Below are 23,501 nucleotides of genomic sequence, written 5' to 3'. Positions count from 1 at the left end.
GAAAAAGGGTTTTCTAATGATCAATTAGCTTTTTAAAACGATAGACTTGGATTAGCTAACACAATGCGCCACTGGAATGCAGGAGTGATGGTTTATGATAATGGGCCTCTGTATGCCAATGTAGATATTTCTTTAAAAAATCAGCCGTTTCCAGCCACAATAGTCATTTACAACATTAACAATGTCTACACTGTATTTCTGATCTGTTTTATATTATTTTAATGGACAAAAAAAACGTGTTTTTCTTTCAAAAACAAGGAAATGTCTAAGTGACCCCAAACTTTTGAACGGTAGTGTATATATTATTTTTTCTTCAGCATTTTAGAAATTCTCCTGCGACAACATTTTCACATCATGCGTGACCCCACATGGGGTCGCGGCCCCTAGTTTGGGAACTGCTGCCTTAGGCTAACATTACCAACAGCCTAATTGATCATACCCATAGGGGTCGCTATTATGCATGTAGCTGCCATTTGCCTTTTCTAATCCAACCAGATTCTGATTCCAGTTGATACTGACACAGTCTGTAGTTTGCCCTCCAAAAAGTATTCAGAATAACACAAATGCCTTAGTAAACCCCAAAGATTACACCCTCACTAGACAATTAAGTGTGCTAATGCGAGGGACGACGTGATGTTGTTGGTGGGCGGCAGAGACACCGATGATGGTGTTCAAAACACCACAGAGCAGCCCCGGGCCCCGCTCAGTTCATTTGTATTTGGAGAGCGCAGATGTAGAGAAGATTGTGCTATACTGCGGATATTAAACTTACAGCAAATACCTCAGGGCCAGCGGAGGCAGCTATGATTAGTTTCATGGAAACAGAGAGTGGGGGAAGTCCCATCGGGCAGCGAGGGAAGGAAGGAGGCATGGAGCGAGTGAGCACGGCGTGCCCTCCTTTAGTGTTTATGTGCTGTGTGATTTTATGATGATTGCCTATTCCCATCAGCATTGGGGGCCTGGTGTGGGGCACCAGCAAAGCCTACCTGTTTGTCTGCAGCCACCGCTGCAGCTCAATAGGACCGGCTCACTGCACTGTTTACTGCGCTTCATTTTAAAGAGGCAAAGATTATGCAGCATAAGTACTGCCCCTCGAAATAGACACTGCATGCAGATGCACCTACACTTACAGGAATAAACACAGCATGTACACACACACAAGCACACACAGACACACACACACATCTGTAAGCTCTTACAGAAGCTGTCTGCAGAATTGTTAATGAATACACGTCAGCTCTAACCCCAGCCTTGTCTGACAGGAATCACCCACCTTGGACACGAGATAATCCTTGTTAAGGCAGAGGGACCCCAGCACCAGGAAATAAAAAGTGGGTGGCGTTGGGGCAGTCCCAGATCCTGTGTTATTGTGATATAGCATCCTCGTCCTTCACTGACTTCCCGTACTCTGGGTTCAAGTCCACTACCGTGGTCCCTTTCAAGGGCCCTCCGAAGCCCCCTTCCGAGGCCTGATGGGGTCCGTCGTGCCCTACCCTGTCCACTGGGCCAGAAGGCATGGGCCTATTGGTCGAGCCTGAGGAAGAGGAGGAGGGTGGGATGGGAACGCCTCCCCCGCCCGCAGCCTGGCCCCCGTTGGTCTGAGAGCACACGTTGCTGACATGTGCCGCTTTCTGCTTGTAGTGGTTGCTGTGCAGCTTGTACTTCATGAGGAGGATGAAGATGAAGACAAGCACGGAGGCCACGATGATACCGCCGATCACAATGATCATGGTGCCGCCCAGGAACTGGTCGTGGAGGGAGCGGCACTGGCGGTACTCTCGCTCTGTGGTGAAAGCCACGCAGCCCACCAGGCGGGTGCCGGTTAGGGCCGTGACGCCGTCGTCGTACACCGCCAGCACGCACAGGTCATAGTCCCGCTGAGAGGCCAGGTCACTGAGTAGGAAGAACTTATGAGACGCAGGGATCATCCTAGAGAGAGAGAGACAGAGATAGAAGAGAGAGAGAACATTTGAGAGAAAACAAGGTTATTGATAGAGTGAACATTCTGGCAGTAATCTGAAAACTGTTGAAAACTGAGAGCTCCCACAAAGGTACTGAACTCAACACCTATACTTTCAGTACCTGGAGATTACATTTAACCTTGACTACCCCAACCACACACAGACACACATACACACCTTCGCTCCTCCTCTCCTCTCATTTTCCTCTCTCCATTGACAGGTTTACTTTCTGTCTCACAAACACTAGACCACACAGGGGCTAAGGTGAGTGTGCGTGTTTATGTGTGTATGTGTGCGTTTGCTGTTACCCCGGCGTGCCAAAGTGCTCCATTTATCAATAGGGACATAGGGACCCGGGGGCTCCGAGGTGAGGAGACACAGAGCGGAATTTGAAAGTGCGGTGTGCCCAAGGGGTGACAGCGTGGGTGACAGTGTGTGCATTAAACATTTCTCCTCTAAACGCAGGCGCCAGTGGGGTCAACCTCTACCCTTGCACGACGGGATTCATAATGTCTTAGCATACCCTCCTCTACCCTGCCTTATCCACAGGTTAAACCTGCTGTTTCTATTAAACTGTCTTACTACCATTACTCTTCTCTTGGCATGCTGTTCATCCACTGTATTCTCCTATACACATTATAATACATTTATGGAGCATGCAGAATATCTTCCGCCCATAAATTCAGGGTCACATTATGGTCTGGTGCTTTACTATGAAGTAAACGTTTCATGGTGAGATATTGCTTTTATGATTACGTGTAATTATTTTTCTACTATTTCTCTATTTCATCTCTCGCTACACTGTTGGGAAGGGCCCGTGAGTAAGCATTTCACTGTTGGTCTCCACCTGTTGTTTACGAAGCATGTGAGGAATACAATTAGATTTGGTGTGAATTTCAATTCCGTGAAGGATTTCCTTGAAAGAAAAAAAGAAAAGAGAAGACAGACGATCAGAATACTAAGAAAGGTGAAATCTCACTAATTAGGGGGAATAGTTTTGATGTCGAATCTGTTCTGTTCGCCACAGTGCATATACACTCATCATTAGTGGATGCTCTGGATGAGTGGAGGTCGCTAGACGCCCACAGATGGGTCTAGCCATTTTATTAGCTCTGAGCCTAGCATACAGTCTAGGTATAAAAAGGGAGGTCGCCCGGGTCAAAAAATAATAGGCCCCAATATACTGTATCTTCAGATGTGTCCTTATCCACCTCCTCTGGTGTGGCTTTGATGGACATGCAGGGGAAGGCTGGGTCCTCTGTATGTCATGGGGGAGGAGGTGGTGGGGATGGTGAATGAGGAGCAGGAGCCCTCCCTGACACGGTCAGACCTGACCTTGCCACATCTCCTGTCACCAGTTTGTCACATTAGAGATGGGAATATGGATGTTACAGGCACAGGGGCCGGGAAGGGTTATGGGGACATGGAGAACTGTGTGGGTGCGTGTGCATGTGTGTACTCTAATGCGCGCGTGTGTGTGTGTGATCATGGATGTCAGTGTGTGCTGAAACCTCCCTACCACATGCTGTCTATAATGGCTTTGATATAGGATGGTCCTCTTCTCATATAAGTCTCCGAAGAGGCCAGACAAACATAAAGGCAATTAGGTAGTGATATCTGGAGAAAAAAATTGGACAGAGAGAGGGAAAATAGAGAAGGCAGTCGACTTGATGTAAGAATGAAGAAAGAGACTGAAAGAAAAGCTCATGCCGTCCCAATCCTCTCCTGTTTTCAAAACAATGTTCATTTGTCTGAGTGTATATTAGCTGTCCTCAGCCCCCTCATCCTTTCATTCCCCCCTCTCTCCATCCCTCCATCCTCCCATTGCCACCTCCCAAATTCAATACAACTGTCAGTCCACACAGAGCAGGACTCATGTGTGCCTAATTGATTAAAAAACGCATTCCGATTACTTTGCAGTGCCATAAACCAAAGGCATCCATGTGCTTTTTGCATAATTAACAGCAAATTACTTCTCCTACGTGTCTTTTTTTTCTTAATCCATCCTCAGGGAAAGGCCGGGAAGTTAATTAAGTACTAATGGGGCTCCTTTAACAGAGAATCTTTCCACAGTGAAATGTCGAAAAGGGCCGTGGCGGAATATAAAAAACAAAACAAATCAATAGATACATTTCTGTCTTTTAACGACTCTCTCCGTCCGTCCGTTGTAGGCTTGTGGAATAATCCACTGTGTGAGTGCCGGTAAGAACTTCAAAAGAGAGGTGGATGGAACTGAGCTCGCTGGCTATTTTTGCCGTGGGGCAGGAAAAATAAGAAACACCCCTTAAGACTTCTAAATCAGTACAGTGCTCTCACTTCTATGTCTCTGTAAGAACATGGGCTGGCGGTGCAGTCAAGCCTCCAAGATTCATGGTGATGTTTTCCTCTGTACCGCCTATAAAAAATAATAAGCCCCTGAATAGCGAGTTTAAAGAAATCTTTGAAAAGCTCAAGAGGAGAATATTGCCCTAGGAGAAGAAAGGGGTTCGCAGCCGACTCTGGGGGAATTTAATGGCCGGCGATTTCTGTTGTTTTCATTTTGAGGAGAGAATTCCACTTTTTTTTCTGTTAATGTTCCACTTGATTCTTAGCGGAGACAAACAGAGGACTGTAGTTACAGCGCCTTTCTTCTCTGTGTAAATCGGAATGTTTCAGGTGTTTTATGCTCTTCAACAGTCATTCTCTGAAATCTCTGAAATGGAGGAGGCTCAGAAACCACTGTTCCCATAAGGACAGATTCTTTTCAATCACTAAAGTCGGGGTGAAGAGTTCAACTCAACTGTGCTTCATTTAAAATCAGTTATCAAACATTGCCTTCTGGAACGGATTGCACTTCACTGGGGTAATGTGTTTACATCAGTGTAACTCTGCACTGGGATTCCTTTGGGTGCTATTGAAAATACGTAATATTTTCTCTCACTGAAGATAATACCGCTATTGTCCACAGCTTACAAATAATCACAATCACTTGAAAGCTTGCACAGTATATTAATATTTCTGATAGGAACAATACTGCATTCCAAATGCCAAACTCAACACTTTTCAAAACCCTTCCACGACACTTAGTACGAGTGAGGCATTGCAACATTCAGTCCATCGTATCAATGAATGCTTGGCCTTTGATACTTGGGAGTCAACCCACCTAATATAACATATCAGTAAGGTCAATATGTAACGGGATCATCCTCTCAGTCCTATGGAGATGATTGTTGGGAACAAGTTCTCTTCCTACAGTTGTGTTCCTCACTCTATGTCACTGCAAAACCCATTACAGCTAATGGCTACTGCACAGTAAGGCTATATAGGTTGGTGTACCAATAGATGTACGCATACTGAGTCATTCCAACCCATTATGTCAGGACTTTCATGAGTTTTTCCCTGTGGGCATCATGCTCTTGTGCTTCTGCAGTTCGCTCTGTGACTTCTTTAGCGATGAGTTACAGTCCCCTGATGATGTCGTCGGCCACTAAATTCATTATCAATGTGATCGAGCGCCTCTCTGAACCAGGCTGATGTGAATTTGGAGGCTCATGAACTGTCGAAGAACAACAAGAGACTCGTAGTATGCAAGGGCAAACGTGAAGATCAACTTCCACACAGAAATACCAGTCAGCTTCATAGGGATAGTTGTACATCAACCACTCCCCATTGTAACATCAACCACCCCCCATAGAGATGCATGTCATCTTATCCGATCTCATGCAAAAGCATGCGGTGACCATCTCACCTGTATATGAGGATGTCGTCGGAGGAGCTGTTGTACTGGATCTGGTACATGCGGACCCCCGGGATGTGGTCCTGGGAGGGCCATCGGATGGTGGCCGAAGTCGAGCTCAGCTCCGACACGCTGACCCTCTGATGGTCGGTGCGGGCGTGGCCCCCGCTGGCATTGGACTTGATGGAGGTGGGGATGTCCGAAGGGCCAGGCTCGGGCTCCAGCTTGGGGTCAAAGTGTGGCGAGGGGTTAACCACCAGCTCCACGGGCGCTGTGGCCTCGCCAGCGGCATTGGAGGCAATGCAGGTGAACTTCCCAGAGTCCTTCACAGTGGTGGTGAGGATGTCCAAAGAGCCATTCTCGTAGCAGATGGTGCGGGACGTGTTCCCGATTAGCTTCCCCTCGGGGCTGACCCAATGCGTGGAAGGTTCTGGGTCACCCACTGACTTACAGCGTAGGCTCACCTCCTGACCCTCCATCACGAACATCTTGGAGGTGTGCCGCGTGATCATGGGCGGCTCGCACACAAACTCCTCCTCGCGGATAGTCCAGAAATACTTGCCGGCGAGCTCTCGGGGAGAGGCGCAGGTCTCCAGATCGTCTTCCCTGGTCAGCCGCCTCAGCCACATTAGCTCACAGTTGCAGTGCAGCGGGTTCCCACCAAAGCTCAGCACCAGCGACGTGAGTGGAGAACCCTTCAGCTTAGCGTAAACTGGGATCCTCAGGAACAGGGGATCTGGAGGGATCTTCTTCAGCTTGTTGGAGGTCATGTCTAGACGCGCCAGCTTGTGCAGGTTGGAGAAGATGCCTTCGGGGACCATCTCTATGAGGTTGTGGTCCAGACTGAGGGTGTTGACACTAGCCAGCAGGCCGATGGTCTCCCAGGGGATGTTCACCAGGTTGTTGTAGGACAGGTCCAGGTCTTCCAGGGTCTCCAGGAAGTCCTGGAAGGACCCCTCTGAGATGCTGTGCAGCTGGTTGTTGGCAAGGATCATGTGCCTGAGGTTGACCAGGCCCTGGAAGTGGGTGTCGTCCAGTATAGTGAGTCGGTTGGCGTCCAGGTGCAGGGCGTGCAGGTCCTGAAGGTCGGCGAAGGCGTACGGCTTGATCTGGCTAATGGTGTTGCGCGACAGCGTCAGGTGGATGAGGCTGCTCATGTTGGCGAAGTCACGGTGACGAAGGGTGGTGATGAAGTTGTCCATGAGGCGCAGCTCGGCCGTCTGCCGGTCAATGTTCGGCGGCACGAAGAGCAGGCCTGTCTTGGTGCAGAGGACAGTGTAGGAGGGCATGAGGTTCTGGCAGGTGCAGCGCTTGGGGCACAGCATGGAGGCGACGGGTGTAGCGAGGAGGGCCAGGAACAGGAGCAGGCTCTCCATGGCTAGGCTCCTGGAAGACGAGGGGAGGGGAAAGGCTGTTAGCGTACAACAACAACAACAACAATGAAAACAAGAACAACAAGGAAAGCAACAACACTGTCATCATTGCGTTGGATAGATAGAACCTCGAGCTGGAAATGTTAAATATTTGTAAAATGAAATGCTTACATCTTTATCGGGAAAAGAAAAACAGAAAATACATTTACATAAGGCAGATTTTTTTCAAGGAAAGATATCTACTCCATTCCCCGACCTGTTCCCTAAAGGTGTGCTTGGATATCAAAACATGCACGCTTTACTACAGTTTAGTCAGCATGTCATGATGCGAATTTGGAGCAGGTTGCCCCAAGATAACAGGGAAATCTGTGGAGGCTGCAGAGAGAGTGCTGCTCCCTTGACACTGCACTTCATTCCACCGCACCCCACCACCTCAAAGAAGTGATATCTGACACCCCATCTGTCTATAACACACACTAAAATAGTTTCACAAGGGAATCCATTATGAATATATTCAGAACTGCTCCAGAATAGCCAATGGATATCTGATTCCAGATCCTTTGTTTATTGTTTGTGCCCACCCATCCATTCTCATAGCGTTTACATAGAAATGCATGAACATAATTATTTCCCACTTCCAGAGAACCCACTCTGAATATCAATGCGCTAACTGCAGGGATATGAAAGAGAGGGACTGTCAAGTGGGGAAGAGGAGGAGGGAGAAGGTGGAGAAAACCTGGAAGTGCAGTTATGGCACTCTGCCAGGTGGGGGAGATACCGAGCCACACACATGGCCTATCAGTAGGGACTGAGAGAGGAGAGCTGCTCTCTGCTCTGCTAAGTCGAGCCATATATCAGAGGCAGAAAAAAAGACAGTGCGGTGTCTCAGTGACACGCCCAGGCAGGGCTGAGCTCCCTGCTCTCCGTTATAGGGAGGATGAGAAGTCACAGCACCCCCGGAGAGAGAGCCAACACCTCTCTTCAACTAACTAAGAAAAGCACAACGGGAAAAGGTACCCATGTCAACACATGCCAATGGTGGACTATTTCATGCAGGCACATTAGCCAAAGGCCTATCAGTGGAGGCTGCTGAGGGGAGGACGGCTCCTAACAATGGCTGGAATGGAGGTCATGGAGTGGTATCAACAACATGGAAACTACGTTTTTCCATGTTGTTGATACCATTCCATTGACTCCATCCCAGCCATTATTAGGAGCCGTCCTCCCCTCAGCAGCCTCCACTGAGGCCAATGTGCTCGACCAAACAGTAAAGGATGCTTCAGTCATGGCATTAATATTAATGAGTTGCCAAGTGCAATTTACATTCAGTACCTACACAGCACATTCTCCAGTGTTAAATCAACACTGAGCGTGTTAAATTGAACACTGGTCCGGTGTCTATATGGCTCCACACTTAAATTAACACATTGATTAGTATAAAGCCTTATTTGAATATTTCCCAGAGTGCCTTTCGAGTGAATTGTAGAGTTACCACCCTTGACTGTATTTGTTAGTGACTGAGACATGGTTGTTGCATTCATCCATTTTCAATCATGTGGCCTTCCCCAAGTGGGATCCTAAGGAAATACAGTAGGTTATCATTAAAATAAAATGGGGTAGCGTAATACATCAGGGCCTAGTTTTACCCTAATACAGTGGCCTGAAACTCATGGTTTACAGGCCACATCAGGCCTGCATATCACATTATGCTTGCTTGCAAAGTGATGTGTAATTCTTATTGGAATCCAGACAGTGTTTTTATCCACCCGCAACCCTAGCAACATACAGAGAAGGAACTGTCAGATGTGTCACAATACCCCCAGGAACTAACTGCACTGGGCGCCATATTTGAAATCGAATACTTTGAATACTTAGAGCAGGGTTAAAATAAATCGCATTATAACAAGATATCAATGCGTTTTCGTAAGGGCTGTGGTCACCATTCATGTCAAATCAAATCAAATCAAATTTTATTTGTCACATACACATGGTTAGCAGATGTTAATGCGAGTGTAGCGAAATGCGAAAATTTAAAGTGGCTAGTGATATATTTACATAATTTCCCATCAATTCCCATTATTAAAGTGGCTGGAGTTTAGTCAGTGTCAGTGTGTTGGCAGCAGCCACTCAGTGTTAGTGGTGGCTGTTTAACAGTCTGATGGCCTTGAGATAGAAGCTGTTTTTCAGTCTCTCGGTCCCAGCTTTGATGCACCTGTACTGACCTCGCCTTCTGGATGATAGCGGGGTGAACAGGCAGTGGCTCGGGTGGTTGATGTCCTTGATGATCTTTATGGCCTTCCTGTGACATCGGGTGGTGTAGGTGTCCTGGAGGGCAGGTAGTTTGCCCCCGGTGATGCGTTGTGCAGACCTCACTACCCTCTGGAGAGCCTTACGGTTGAGGGCGGTGCAGTTGCCATACCAGGCGGTGATACAGCCCGCCAGGATGCTGTCGATTGTGCATCTGTAGAAGTTTGTGAGTGCTTTTGGTGACAAGCCGAATTTCTTCAGCCTCCTGAGGTTGAAGAGGCGCTGCTGCGCCTTCTTCACGATGTTGTCTGTGTGAGTGGACCAATTCAGTTTGTCTGTGATGTGTATGCAGAGGAACTTAAAACTTGCTACCCTCTCCACTACTGTTCCATCGATGTGGATAGGGGGGTGTTCCCTCTGCTGTTTCCTGAAGTCCACAATCATCTCCTTAGTTTTGTTGAAGTTGAGTGTGAGGTTATTTTCCTGACACCACACTCCGAGGGCCCTCACCTCCTCCATGTAGGCCGTCTCGTCGTTGTTGGTAATCAAGCCTACCACTGTTGTGTCGTCCGCAAACTTGATGATTGAGTTGGAGGCGTGCGTGGCCACGCAGTCGTGGGTGAACAGGGAGTACAGGAGAGGGCTCAGAACGCACCCTTGTGGGGCCCCAGTGTTGAGGATCAGCGGGGAGGAGATGTTGTTGCCTACCCTCACCACCTGGGGGCGGCCCGTCAGGAAGTCCAGTACCCAGTTGCACAGGGCGGGGTCGAGACCCAGGGTCTCGAGCTTGATGACGAGCTTGGAGGGTACTATGGTGTTGAATGCCGAGCTGTAGTCGATGAACAGCATTCTCACATAGGTATTCCTCTTGTCCAGATGGGTTAGGGCAGTGTGCAGTGTGGTTGAGATTGCATCGTCTGTGGACCTATTTGGGCGGTAAGCAAATTGGAGTGGGTCTAGGGTGTCAGGTAGGGTGGAGGTGATATGGTCCTTGACTAGTCTCTCAAAGCACTTCATGATGACGGATGTGAGTGCTACGGGGCGGTAGTCGTTTAGCTCAGTTACCTTAGCTTTCTTGGGAACAGGAACAATGGTGGCCCTCTTGTAATACATACATTAACGTATTGGGAAGCTACTGTATTCCACCAATTTTTCATGGGTACATTATTTTTCCATTTCAATCTTATAGCAACCCTATGCTACTTGTTGTGACTCTTATGGGAAGAGCAGACCATCCAATATACCCTTAAATATTTTGATATTTAAGAGGACCAGTGCAGTGAAACAAATCTCACATCTGTGCCATTTGCAAGTGATGTTGTTAGGCTACATTGTATCTTCATCTTCAGAGCACACTGGTGAGAAACAACATAATTTCACCTGGTCTCATTTCGTATTATTCTGTACATCAATCCAACACTCCATTTAGCATGATATGTTAAGTTTCACATGGTACAGTTGAAGTCTGAAGTTTACATACACTTAGGTTGGAGTCATTAAACATTGTTTTTCAACCACTCCACAAATTTCTTGTTAAAACCTCTTACTTCTACCCCCTCCTTTTTTGAAAATTCTGTTAAAAATCGCGCAACTTTTCAGCGTCCTGCTACTCATGCCAGGAATATAGTATATGCATATGATTAGTATGTGTGGATAGAAAACACTCTGAAGTTTATAAAACTGGTTAAATCACGGCTGTGACTATAACAGATCGTGTGTTTCATTGAAAAACGCAAGAAAAACTGCTCTCTGAAAGCTAAAAATAATTTCCATAAGTCACTTCCACCAGTTATTAAAAGAGAACAGAATTTAATGGCAATCTGCCTGCAATTCATACAAATTCCGCACGATGGCGCCATTGTCCTAATTTTCAATTGAATTTATTGTTGGAAAATCCTTCTGTCTGACCTCCATTTTCCCAGTCTTCACCCGGATGCAGTTGAGGGAGATATCAGATGGCATTGTTTTTGCAAGTGAAGACCTATTGAAAAGACATCGCCCTGTAATCATTTTGATAGATTATAAACGTTTACTAATACCTAAAGTTGGATTACAAAAGGATTTCGAAGTGTTTTGGGAAAGTTTATCGTCGACTTTTTTAATTTTAAAAAATTACGCAGCGTTTAAAAACGATGATTTTTTCTGAATGACACAGATCCCATACAAAGCTATTTTGGGTATATATGGACCGATTTAAACGAAAAAAAGACCCAATAGTGATGTTTATGGGGCATATAGGAGTGCCAAGAAAGAAGCTCGTCAAAGGTAATGAATGTTTTATATTTTATTTCTGCGTTTTGGGTAGCGCCGGCTATCGCAAAATCTGTTGTTTACGTGTCGAGCTGGCATTTTGGGGGGTGCATGCTATCAGATAATAGCTTCTCATGCTTTCGCCGAAAAGCATTTTAAAAATCTGACTTGCTGGCTAGGTTCACAACGAGTGTAGCTTTAATTCAATACCCTGCTTGTGAATTTTGATCAAAGATTGAGTTGTAACGAGTACATTTAGCATTTAGCGTAGCACATTTGCATTTCCAGGGGCATACTTGAGACGTCTGCGTCTCAAGTATGGTCAAGACTATAGTTTTGGCAAGTCGGTTAGGACATCTACTTTGTGCATGATTATTTCACTTATAATTCACGGTATCACAATTCCAGTGGGTCAGAAGTTTATATGGCTTTAGTAGCTTCTGAAAGGCTAATTTACATAATTTGAGTCAATTGGAGGTGTACCTGTGGATGTATTTCAAGGCCTACCTTCAAACTCAGTGCCTCTTTGCTTGACATCATGGGAAAATCAAAAGAAATCAGCCAAGACCTCAGAAAAAAATTGTAGACCTCCACAAGTCAGGTTCATCCTTGGGAGCAATTTCCAAATGCCTGAAGGTACCATGTTCATCTGTACAAACAATAGTACGCAATTAAAAACACCATGGGACTGCTCAGCTGTTATACAGCTCAGGAAGGAGATGCGTTCTGTCTCCTAGAGATGAACGTACTTTAGTGCGAAAAGTGCAAATCAATCCCAGAACAACAGCAAAGGACCTTGTGAAGATGCTGGAGGAAACAGGTACAAATGTATTCACAGTAAAAAGAGTCCTATATCAACATAACCTGAAAGGCCGCTCAGAAAGGAAGAAGCCATTGCTCCAAAACTGCCATAAAAAAGCCAGACTACGGTTTGCAACTGCACATGAGGACAACGAATGTAGTGTTTGTAGAAATGTCCTCTGGTCTGATGAAACAAAAATAGAACTGTTTGGCCATAATGACCATCGTTATGTTTGGAGGAAAAAGGGGGAGGCTTCCAAGCCGAAGAACACCATCCCAACCATGAAGCACAGGGGTGGCAGCATCATGTTGTGGGGGTGCTTTGTTGCAGGTGGGACTGGTGCACGTCACAAAACAGATGGCACCATGAGGAAAGAAAATTATGTGGAAATATTGAAGCAACATCTCAAGACATCAGTCAGGAAGATAAAGCTTGGCCGCAAATGCGTCTTTCAAATGGACAATGACCCCAAGCATACTTCCAAAGTTGTGGCAAAATGGCTTAAGGACAACAAAGTCAAGGTATTGGGGTGGCCATTACAAAGCCCTGACCTCAATCTTATAGAAAATTTGTGGGCAGAACTGAAAATGCGTGTGCGAGCAAGGAGGCCTACAAACCTGACTCAGTTACACCAGTTCTGTCAGGAGGAACGGGCCAAAATTCACCCAAATTATTGTGGGAAGTTTGTGGAAGGCCACCCAAAACGTTTCATCCAAATTAAACAATTTAAAGGCAATGCTACCAGATACTAATTGAGTGTATGTAAACTTCTGACCCACTGGGAATGTGCTGAAATAAATCATTCTCTCTACTATTATTCTGACATTTCACATTCTTAAAATAAAGTGGTGATCCTAAATGACGTAAGACAGGGAATTTTTACTGTGATGAAATGTCAGGAATTGTGAAAAACTGAGTTTAAACGTATTTGGCTAAGGTGTATGTAAACTTCCGACTTCCACTGTATGTATTAATTTGTGCATGTCCATCAGCCATTTAGTTTGATATTTTATTAATTACAATTCGTATGATATGTTACAAATTTGAAAAAGGTACAATATGTTACGAATTTGCAAATCCTACAATACGTATTCTAGCTAGGTGGATAGGTGGCTAACGTGAGCTAGGCTAGGGGTTAGGGTTAAGTTTAGGAGTTATGTTAAAGTGTTAGGTTTAGGGGATGGGTTAGCTAAAAGGGTTAAGGTTAGGGTTAGGGGAAGGGTTAGCTAACATGCTAAGTCGTTGCAATGTAGCTAAAAACGTGTAAGTAGTTGAAAAGTTGCTATTTAGTTACAATGCTAAAGTTGTCTGTGACGAGATTAGAACTCGCAACATTTGGGTTGCTCGACATTTGCATTATACGCATACTCATCCAACCAGACCAACCACCCTGCGCTGGTTTTTGCCTTAAGTAACTGTCTGTCTTAAGTAACTATACCAAACATAACATATCATACTATATGGAGTGTCTCAGAAATTCCACGGCTAAGGGCTGTAACCAGACACTTTGCAATGCGTCTGCCCTTAGCCACGGTATATTGGCCATATACCACACCCCTCATGCCTTATTGCTTAAATATACAACAGGGGTTGGCAACTACAATAGGTTTGGCCTCCAGCCGATTTGTTCCTGAGAAAGTAGCTAGATGGAGGGCCAGAACATAAATAGCTTATTAGCAAATAGCCTACTAGCTGCCCAATTCATAGTCCTAGACTAAACATTTAACACATGTGGTTAGTGGGCTCACCAATTTAATGACAGTAACATAATAATGTCGATCTAATTACAGTGGTAATGTCTCTATTATAGGCCTACCTATACTCTCTTAAAATATAGTCATTTTATTGTATTTCTCCAATTCCAAACCAGTGTGTCTTGTTTGCAACAAAACTGTTACTGTTGGCAAAGAATTGAATCTCAAATGTCATTATGAATCTAATCCTACTTTCTTCAGAAGGAGATTTTCAACCCCAGACATGAGGCCGGAAGGTAGGCCTGTTTAAGGAGTACATGGTGACAGGATTGGAGGAAGTAACTCTACCGACAAATAGATGGATAACATAATTGCGTCTGTCAAACAGGTAAGTCTAAGTCTTATTTCTTAGTGCTCCAGCAAAGCCCTCTTGTTTGTTCATTTGTCTACTCAACTTTTAGCACTGGGCGCTGTCCATATACATTTTAGAAATAGCGATCCACAAGCGAGCGGTGGCTGAATCTCAAATAATATTTTTCTAATTTATCAAAGTATATACCATTATCTTGTTTTTATCATGGACATGTTCCCACTAATATTGTAATTAAGCTTTCACATGTGTTTTACACTTTTTATCAAGCTGTTGGTGCTTCCTTCTATTCATGCCAAATCATTTGACTGCTGTAGGTTGAGATTCTTGTTTCCTAAAGTTATTCCTTTACAATGTTCTGTAGTGAATAGAGAAGACCATGTGCCCATCACATCCCACATTATGTTAATGAAGTCCGGCATGGTTTTGGGTCTGGATTGGGGAGGTGTGAAACGTATCAACGAGAGAAAGAAGCCAATCAATCTTACCCTGTCAGTTCTCTTCAGTTTATGAGCTGTCACTCCTCATGCCATGAAGGAGGAAATAATACCAGCATTAAACTTAGATTAATTGATTGAATGAAACTATATCAATGCATGTGAAATGACGGTCGTATGACGTAAAAGACGATTCCGACTCACGTTTGTACTACAAGAGGAATTCTTAGCATTTCTCACACGCCACACACTGTAGGCCTCAGCAAAACATATAGAAAACACAACAGTTAACAAACAATATGAACGGTCAGACAAATACCCTCCCATCCCACCCCACGCCTGCTCACATGTGGAGTTGTTCATAATAGTGATAGCCCCTGGCATGAAACTCCTCCTGAAGCGTGCAGTGCATGCCATTTTATTGTCTGATTTCTCCGACATGATGGGAGATCAAAGCAGTGGTGGAGCGAGTGGTCTGGGCTGGAGATCATGTGGCGGGCTTTGCGCTGTATAGTAGGTGATGGGGATCCAATCAGTTTAGATGCCGTGAAAAAAAATGAACTAGTAGGCCTATAGGCTACTCCAGTGATAGCTTACACTCTTCTAAAAAATGGTTCCTTTTAGAACCAAAAAGGGTTATATTGCTTGCTTTATATATGGAACCCCTGAAAGTTCTATATAGAACCCTTTTATAGTTATTTGATCAGAACCCTAGAGGTTCTTCTTCACCTAAAATGGTTCCATATAGAACCCTGCATGGTGCTATTTATGAATTATGGCTATTACTGTTAAATATAATTGGACAGGAACAGGCACAACGCTAGCTCACCATGTATATTTTGGGGTTTTATTAGACAAGTTTTGTCACGACTTCCATCGAAGGTGGTTCCTCTCCTTGTTCGGGCGGTGCTCGGCGTCCGACTAGCCATCACCGATCCATTTTTCTTTTTCCGTTTCTTTTGTCTTTGGTTCATTCACACCTGGATTTCATTTGCTTTAATTCCTGTGAGTATATTTACCCCTGTTTCCTCGCTTAGGTTTGTGCGGGATTATTTTCATGTTGCTTGTGGAGGCTTTCCTCAGTTTATAAGGCATTGTAATATCAAAATACTATTCAGTAGTAATGTTTTGAGTTAAGAATATAAGTTAATAAACAGTTAAATAAGGGACAAAAGAAAACCATCATAGTTTTTAGAATTTATTGTCATAATATGCAAACATAGTTTGGAAATATGCACTGGTGGACAGGGAGGTATCTCTTTGTTTGAATAATGGCCCATGTCAACTTTGGCTGACTTCTTTGCATTACAAAACAATATACGTTGTCTATTAGTTACAGTGAACAACAAAAATGTGTCTTCTGCTCCATTCTCAACCCCCCCCCCCCTCCCCTTCAAACACACAGTTGAAACCACCCCTGGACAGAAAGCATGTTGTGGGGTTAAGGGCCTTGCACAAGGGCCCAACAGTAGAGGAATGTTTTGAGGATGTGAACCCAGCAGCCTCCAGTTGTCAGATAAATTCCTCTCATTTTTTTTTTACAGCACCCGGCCCCGGATTCAAACCCGGTCACCTTTCGGCCAACTCCTGCCACAGGCGCAACTCCTTAGCCGCCGGGCTACCTGCTCGACTGGTTTTAGCAAAGAAGAAACAAATAGCAAAGACATAAGTTAATTTTCAGAAATAAGTATGAGCTAATCTTCCTTAATGCTATGCAGCCATAATTTTTATGATGTAGAATAACAACTTACATGCAGCTGTTGTCAGCAGCAGCCGAAAGAGAGATCCTCTGTCTGATAGTTCTGGGTTACTGCCAGACTGAGCAAAAAACAGATAGTGTGTTAAAAGTCATGTAATGATTAACTAGGCCAGGGTTTCTCAGACTTGTCCTGGGCCCCCCTGGGTGCACGTTTTGTTTTTTTGCCCTAGCACTACACAACTGTTTCAAATAATCAAAGCTTGATGATGAGTTGGTTATTTAAATCAGCTGTGTAGTGCACCCAGGGGGAGCCCAGGAGTGAGTTTGGGAAACCCTGAACAAGGCTATTTAATCACCAAGACTGACTTTATAATAATTTATTATAAACAATTGTATATACTTCCTCTCAGTCAGCAACAGTCTTCTAATGGCTTCAGTAAACTGGCTGAATCCAGATACAATTTGATGTATTTATTTTATTTCATGAATGGTGACCACAGCCCTTCTGAAAAGACATTTAAATAATGTTTTAATTAGATTTTTTTCCACCCTGCTCCATTTCAAATTTGTCTCCCAGTGTGGCTTTACTACCGGGCCATTATGACACATCTGGCAGTCCCTTCTCTGCATGTTCCTAGCCTCAACCTGATTTCAGAGTGACTGCCGGGTTGGGAAGACTGAGGTATGAAAATACCTAAACCATCTAAACTGGAACAACCATTTCAGTAACGGGTACAATTAAGTCTAAATAACAGATTGTATTAGTTTCGAAAAAAAGTATGTTATTTATATTTGAGTAGCATAAGATAATTAAGCAATCAATGTGCATGCAAAAACATAGATATAAAAACTAACTATTCTAAAAATCAACCTGCACTAGAGCATGCTGGGAAACATGATAGATGGGTGTGGTTTTGGTTTAACAATGGGATTCTTTTACATCAATGCGTGTTATTTTAACAATTACAGAGTTAATTGAACACCTGAATCAACACTAGAAATTATACATTGACAAATCAACAGTAGGTAACACTGGCCAATTTGTTGTGTACTAATACGTTAATTATGTTGAAGCAGGCATCTACAATAAGTGTCCTTAAAAATGCACACAGCAGCACAGCACGTGTAGTTTGTTAATAGGATATGAAATCCGTAATTATTTAGGCTCTTGACATTCTGGTTGGCTCTTATAATAATTACAAGTAGTGTTTTGGGTAAAATAGCTTAACATGAGTAATTCTATTTATTTATTTTAATTTAACCAGGTAGGCCAGTTGAGAACAAGTTCTCATTAACTGTGACCTGGCCAAGATAAAACAAAGCAGTGTGACAAAAACAACACAACAACACATGGGATAAACAAAAATACAATCACTAACACAATAGAAAAATCTATACACAGTGTGTGCAAATGTAGTAAGATTAGGGAGGTAAGGCAATAAATAGGCCATAGTGGCGAAATAATTACAATTTAGCATTAACACAGGAGTGACAGATTTGCAGACGATGATGTGCAAGTAGCGATACTGGGGTGCAAAAGAGCAAAAATAAATAACAATATGGGGATGAGGTAGTTGGGTGTGCTATTTACAGATGGGCTGTGTACAGGTGCAGTGATCGGTAAGCTGCTCTGGCAGCTGACGCTTAAAGTTAGTGAGGGAGATATAAGTCTCCAACTTCAATGATTATTGAAACTCGTTCCAGTCATTGGCAGCAGAGAACTGGAAGGAAAATCGGCCAAAGGAGGAGTTGGCTTTGGGGATGGCCAGTGAAATATACCTGCTGGAGCGCGTGCAACGGGTGGGTGTTTTCATTGTTTCAAGGAATTTCAATGCTTTAATTACAGTATGTCGCTATTTATGAATTACATAATATTGCATTATTTGTATTTGAGCATTGTAAAACTGTAGCAGCTCAGTACGTCTGGGCAGAGAAAAGCAAATATAGACAGGAATCTCATATTGTGCACAGTTCAACAACTTTCAATCCATTCTCCAGCACAGGAACAAACAGCATTGACCAGCGCCATCAAAATCTCAGTGAAGCATCATTTGATGAGTGCTTGACAGGGGGAGCAGAGTGGGTAACCCCTTGCAATGTTATTCATTTAATAAGAGACTAATGCGTTCAGGAGTAAATACACAGCATACACTCTGTCATATGGATGTCTTACAATCACTGCATTATGTAAGGGTCAAGCTGTGTTTCTCCTTCATTCACTATGGAAGGAGGACTGGCAATACATGCCAACTGATACAGATACACATGCACAGGTGGTTAAAAGGGGATGATAGGTTATGAATACAGAATACAGCGACTCATCACCCGCAGCCATTGTTGTTATTGTTAACAGTGGGATTTCCATTTCAATGAAGATAAGAAAGGAGAGAGTGTCAGAACATGAGGTAGTGGGTGGAAGATCGAGATGGAGTGACACACTACCGACAAGCTCTTGCTGGCATAATGATCAGGAGGTGATAAAAACAGGCAGCACACAGAAACTGCCGGTTAGTGGATATCCTACTCTTAGAACCGGCTTCCTTTTTCATCAACACAATCTCACGGGAGAGGAAGGGATGGTGTGTGCGCACAAATGAAAAACAGAGAGACGGAGTAAGGAACAGTAGGATAGAGAGACCTTGAGTGAGTGAGAAAGAAAGAGAGAGTGGGATAAAGAGGCAGGGAGAGAGAGAAGGAGAGGAGGTAGACAGCTGAAAGAGAGTGAGATAAAATGAGTGTGGTGAAAGCGGATTCCTCCACAATCCACTCCACTTCTCAGCGCAATATAACATTTCTGAGGGTGTATTAGCCATCCACAACCCTGCATCCTCCCTCCTCCAGAGAGAGAGGGAGGGATCGCTCAAGCCACCCAATCCCCTTCCACCTTCCAGCCCTCTAAAAGCATCCCTCTCCCAGTGCCGGATAGAAAAGAGACACAGCGCCTTCCCTGGGCTCAGTGCGTGGGTACAATCGCCCCTGTGATCAGCACTGTAAATATGAGTAAGTAGGGCAACTGTATTTGATCAACAAGGGCCTGCAGCCTGCGGTGTTCTCTCTCCCCGTGTTGTCACCGGGGCTTACCAGAGCTACCGGAGCAGACGAGTCACTGGCACGCAACGACGGGCGGGGGTCACGTCCATACACCACCCTCATGGCACACGCATAACACCCCCCCCCCCCCCCCCTTCCATTACAAGACAGAGCCTGTGACACAAATCAGCTGTGTTATCGGGACATCATCAGTAGGAGTGTCATTTACATGCTATCTCCTAACGACAGGGAGAGTGATCAAGAGGATCAAGCGGATTGGTCAATTCTACAGTAGAGTTTGGCTGGGGAGGGTCATAAAGGTCCCCCATCTATGACTTAATGACCTGACTTACTTGGGAAAGCTGGGGAGGGAGGCTGTTTTATTGGTGTGGAGTTACACGGGGACTAATTGCAGCCGGTTGCCTTTAAAGAGGAGATGGGGAGGGTAATGTTTTTGCTGTGGTGGCAGGCCAATGGATTTTGACTGTAACAGACATTCTCCAAAGCTCCTATCATTTCTGTGTGGGTTTTTTTTGTCCATGGAGATTTGCATTGCGGAGATAAAAAAACAACAGCCTATTGTTGATGTTGACATGGTATTTATCGGTGATGCATTGCAGCTGCGACAGTGTTGCCATGTATTTGTTAACCATTACTAAAGGTTTGAGCCACTTCTAGCATTGCCATTTCCAAACGCTCTGTGGCCTGAATGGAAGTCCACCTGGACCGAATGGAATTTTATAATCATCACTTTCCATTGTGCGGGACTAACCTGTAATTGCTAAGTGCAAATTGAAAGCGAGAAATTCATAAATGGAGAGCATACCTATCTTTTCGATTGATGGGAAACGTTTTATTTTTGTTGTTTTGTTTCTTCCTCATTGCTGTTGGCCATAAATGTAATAGCCCATTTTGATTCGCATAAGCATTCCTTTCATGGGATTGTGTGTGGCGGAGTAATTTTTGTTCCAGTTCATTTTGAGACATTTTCTGTGCAAACATTGTAGCACAGTGGTTGAACTCTCCCAAGGGAGTGGGACAGATGTTACATTACTGAATTCTATGTCGTCTGTTAGCTCATCAGAGACTTCTCAAGAAACCTAGTAAGTAAACAGTTGTTATGCTGGAGGTTATAGTGGGTGTATTGTGTACGTGGAAAACACTCCAATACACGCCAATACACTGGATAGTGGATAAGCCTGTATCTTTAACCAAATCCTCATATAATCATACACATTTACTAAAGTCACAACATTTTCATTTAAAACAACCGTCCACCCACACACATACATACAGTACAATATGTCTATACCACTTTAGCATAAACACTAAGGCATACATGTACATCATGCATGGTATGAGTCAACCTTGAACTTTGAACTCTTTCATACAAACATGTATTTAATGTACAGATAAACAATCATGCCCAATTTAGCGGAATCTTCTGCAGTTTTGATAATTAGCATCTATGGTAACTTTGGTTATTTATACTTGAATAACTTAAACACAAATCTATTCATATATACGGTATATATATTTTTTATACCTGTGTTCATATTGTATGGTTCAAGAGAAAATATCCTAATTACTGGAAAAGGCATCTAATCAACAATTACATTATTTTACATTAATAGTCTTCCAACTGTTGACTTTTTTTCACAACTGCCACCAGTTTGATGCCAAAACAATTCAAGTGTGTAAAATAATAAATATACACTGAGTGTACAAAACATTAGTAACATGACAGACTGGCCAGGTGAATCTAGGTGAAAGGGTATTGATGTCACCTGTTAAATCCACTTTAATCAGTGTAGATGAAGGGGAGGAGATATGTTAAAGAAGGATTTTTTAAGCCTTGAGACAATTGAGACATGGATTGTGTGTGTGTGTGTGCCATTCAGATGGTGAATGGGCAAGACAAAAATATTTAAGTGCCATTGAACGGAGTATGGTAGTAGGTGCCAGTTGCACCGGTTTGTGTGTGTCAAGAACTGGAACGCTGCTGGGTTTTTCAAGCTCAACAGTTTCCCGTGTGTATCAAGAATGGTCCACCACCCAAAGGACATCCAACCAACTTGACACAACTGTGAAAAGCATTTCGAAACCTTGTAGAGTCCATGCCTCAACGAATTGTTCTGAGGGCAAAGGGGGCGCAACTCATTTCATGCTGAAACACTCATATTAAACACCAATGGTATTCAACAAGTTGATGGTTTATAATTATGATAATGTTTTACAGCTTTGTCAACCTATTTCCTGTGGTAAGGACACACAGAGGGCCTGAAATAATTACAGATGCATGTGCTAATCTGAAGTGCCCAAAAAGGCCATTAGATGTCATCTTATACAATTCAAAATACAACTTGAAAGTTACCAAATTTCAAAAGTGTCCAGTCATACCTTTCCAACCCTATGCCCACCACACATCTCTCTACACACACATCTCTCTACACACACATCTCTCTACTCACACACATCTCTCTACACACACATCTCTCTACACACACACATCTCTCTGCGCACACATCTCTCTGCGCACACATCTCTCTACACACACACCTCTCTACACACACACACACACACACACACACACACACACACACACACACACACACACACACACACACACACACACACACACACACACACACACACACACACACACACACACACACACACACACACACACACACACACAAAACCAGGCTGGCATTACAACAATGTTCAGGAAACACAGTGCTCCATTGGGCCTATCGTGTTTGACTTCCAGTGCAGTGACGGGGGAATTCACCTCCACATCAACATAAATTAACACAACAGCGAGTTCCTGCCCTGCAACACCTAACCAGGCAGTGCAGACACAGTACAGTACCAGACATTCTGCAGCATATCTCAACCACAGCCATTACACATACAATGGGAGGTGCTAGGTGGTGGCGGATTGTAGCCAGGCAACAAGTCTGACAGTACACACGAGAGAGTGCCAACTAGTTGACAGAAATGCCAATGCTGTCTCCCTTTAAGACAATGGCAAGATGGCTGGCGGAGTGCCTCTGTCACTCTGATTACCCAAGCAGGCAAATACACCCCACCTCCTCTATCCTCTCCTCCCTCTACCCCCCACATTTCATTCCCATCACTGGACACCCTCCACTCCCCAATCAGACTGTCAACTGTTGGCGATGGTTAACAGGACAGCGTTGTTGAGGTGAAGCAGCAACATGGTAATCCACTCCCAGTGCCAAACCAGTTAATGACAGTTAGAGCTCGTAATTAGCCCATGATCCCTCTGTCGTACGCTTTAACACCGTTGACCTTTCCCTGAGTCAGCTGTGTACGCCCGCTCCCTCCTCCACCTCGGTCCATCTCGCTCCATCTCCCGCCTCTCTCTCTCTCTCTCTCCTCTACCCTGACTGTCAAAGCAACATGATGCATTCAGGGGGCGAACTGCTAGGGCTATGGCACACACTAATGCAAACACGTAGAGGCAAGCAGGCACACACGTACCAGTATGCACGCACGCACGCACACAATGACTACAGCCAGACAAAGCCACCATGACAGTGGCTGCGAGCTGCTCTGTCGCTAGTGACACTAAAGGCTGTCAAAGCTTACACATGTTAACTAGGGACGGGAATTGCCAGGGACCTCACAATATGACATCACGATGCTTAGGTGCTGGTACAATTTGCATTGCGATTCTCACGATTCTATATGTACTGAGATTTGATACTGTGATTTTATTGCAATTCGATGTTCCATAGATATTGCTTACCATATGTCTACCGCGGAGGGACAAGAAGAAACACGTTTTGATCAGTCATGGAAATAAAAACTGCTGAAAACAAAATGAAAAAGAAGATGGAGAAACAGATATGAAGGGAAATGTTGGTGCAGGTACAGCCCACTAGCTCAAAAAAATA

At 44.2% G+C, this 23,501-nt stretch overlaps 1 protein-coding gene across 1 annotated transcript in view; it reads right to left on the bottom strand.

Moving 5' to 3' along the window:
• The window catches only part of LOC139382423 (leucine-rich repeat and fibronectin type III domain-containing protein 1-like protein), a 122,256-nt gene that overhangs the window by 8,335 nt on the left and 90,420 nt on the right, over positions 1–23,501 (bottom strand). The window contains exons 3-4 of the mRNA XM_071126466.1: positions 5,689–7,062; positions 1,274–1,929 (exon numbers count right to left, since the gene is read on the bottom strand). Coding sequence (XP_070982567.1) covers positions 1,365–1,929; positions 5,689–7,062 — 1,939 coding nt within the window. The 3' untranslated portion in view covers positions 1,274–1,364. The remainder of the gene's footprint in view (positions 1–1,273; positions 1,930–5,688; positions 7,063–23,501) is intronic.

The sequence above is a fragment of the Oncorhynchus clarkii genome, chromosome 24 (assembly GCF_045791955.1).
Source record: "Oncorhynchus clarkii lewisi isolate Uvic-CL-2024 chromosome 24, UVic_Ocla_1.0, whole genome shotgun sequence".
Taxonomy (NCBI): Eukaryota; Metazoa; Chordata; class Actinopteri; order Salmoniformes; family Salmonidae; genus Oncorhynchus; species Oncorhynchus clarkii.
The sequence above is the reverse complement of the archived record's forward strand: the minus strand, read 5'-3'. Positions and strand labels throughout refer to the sequence as shown.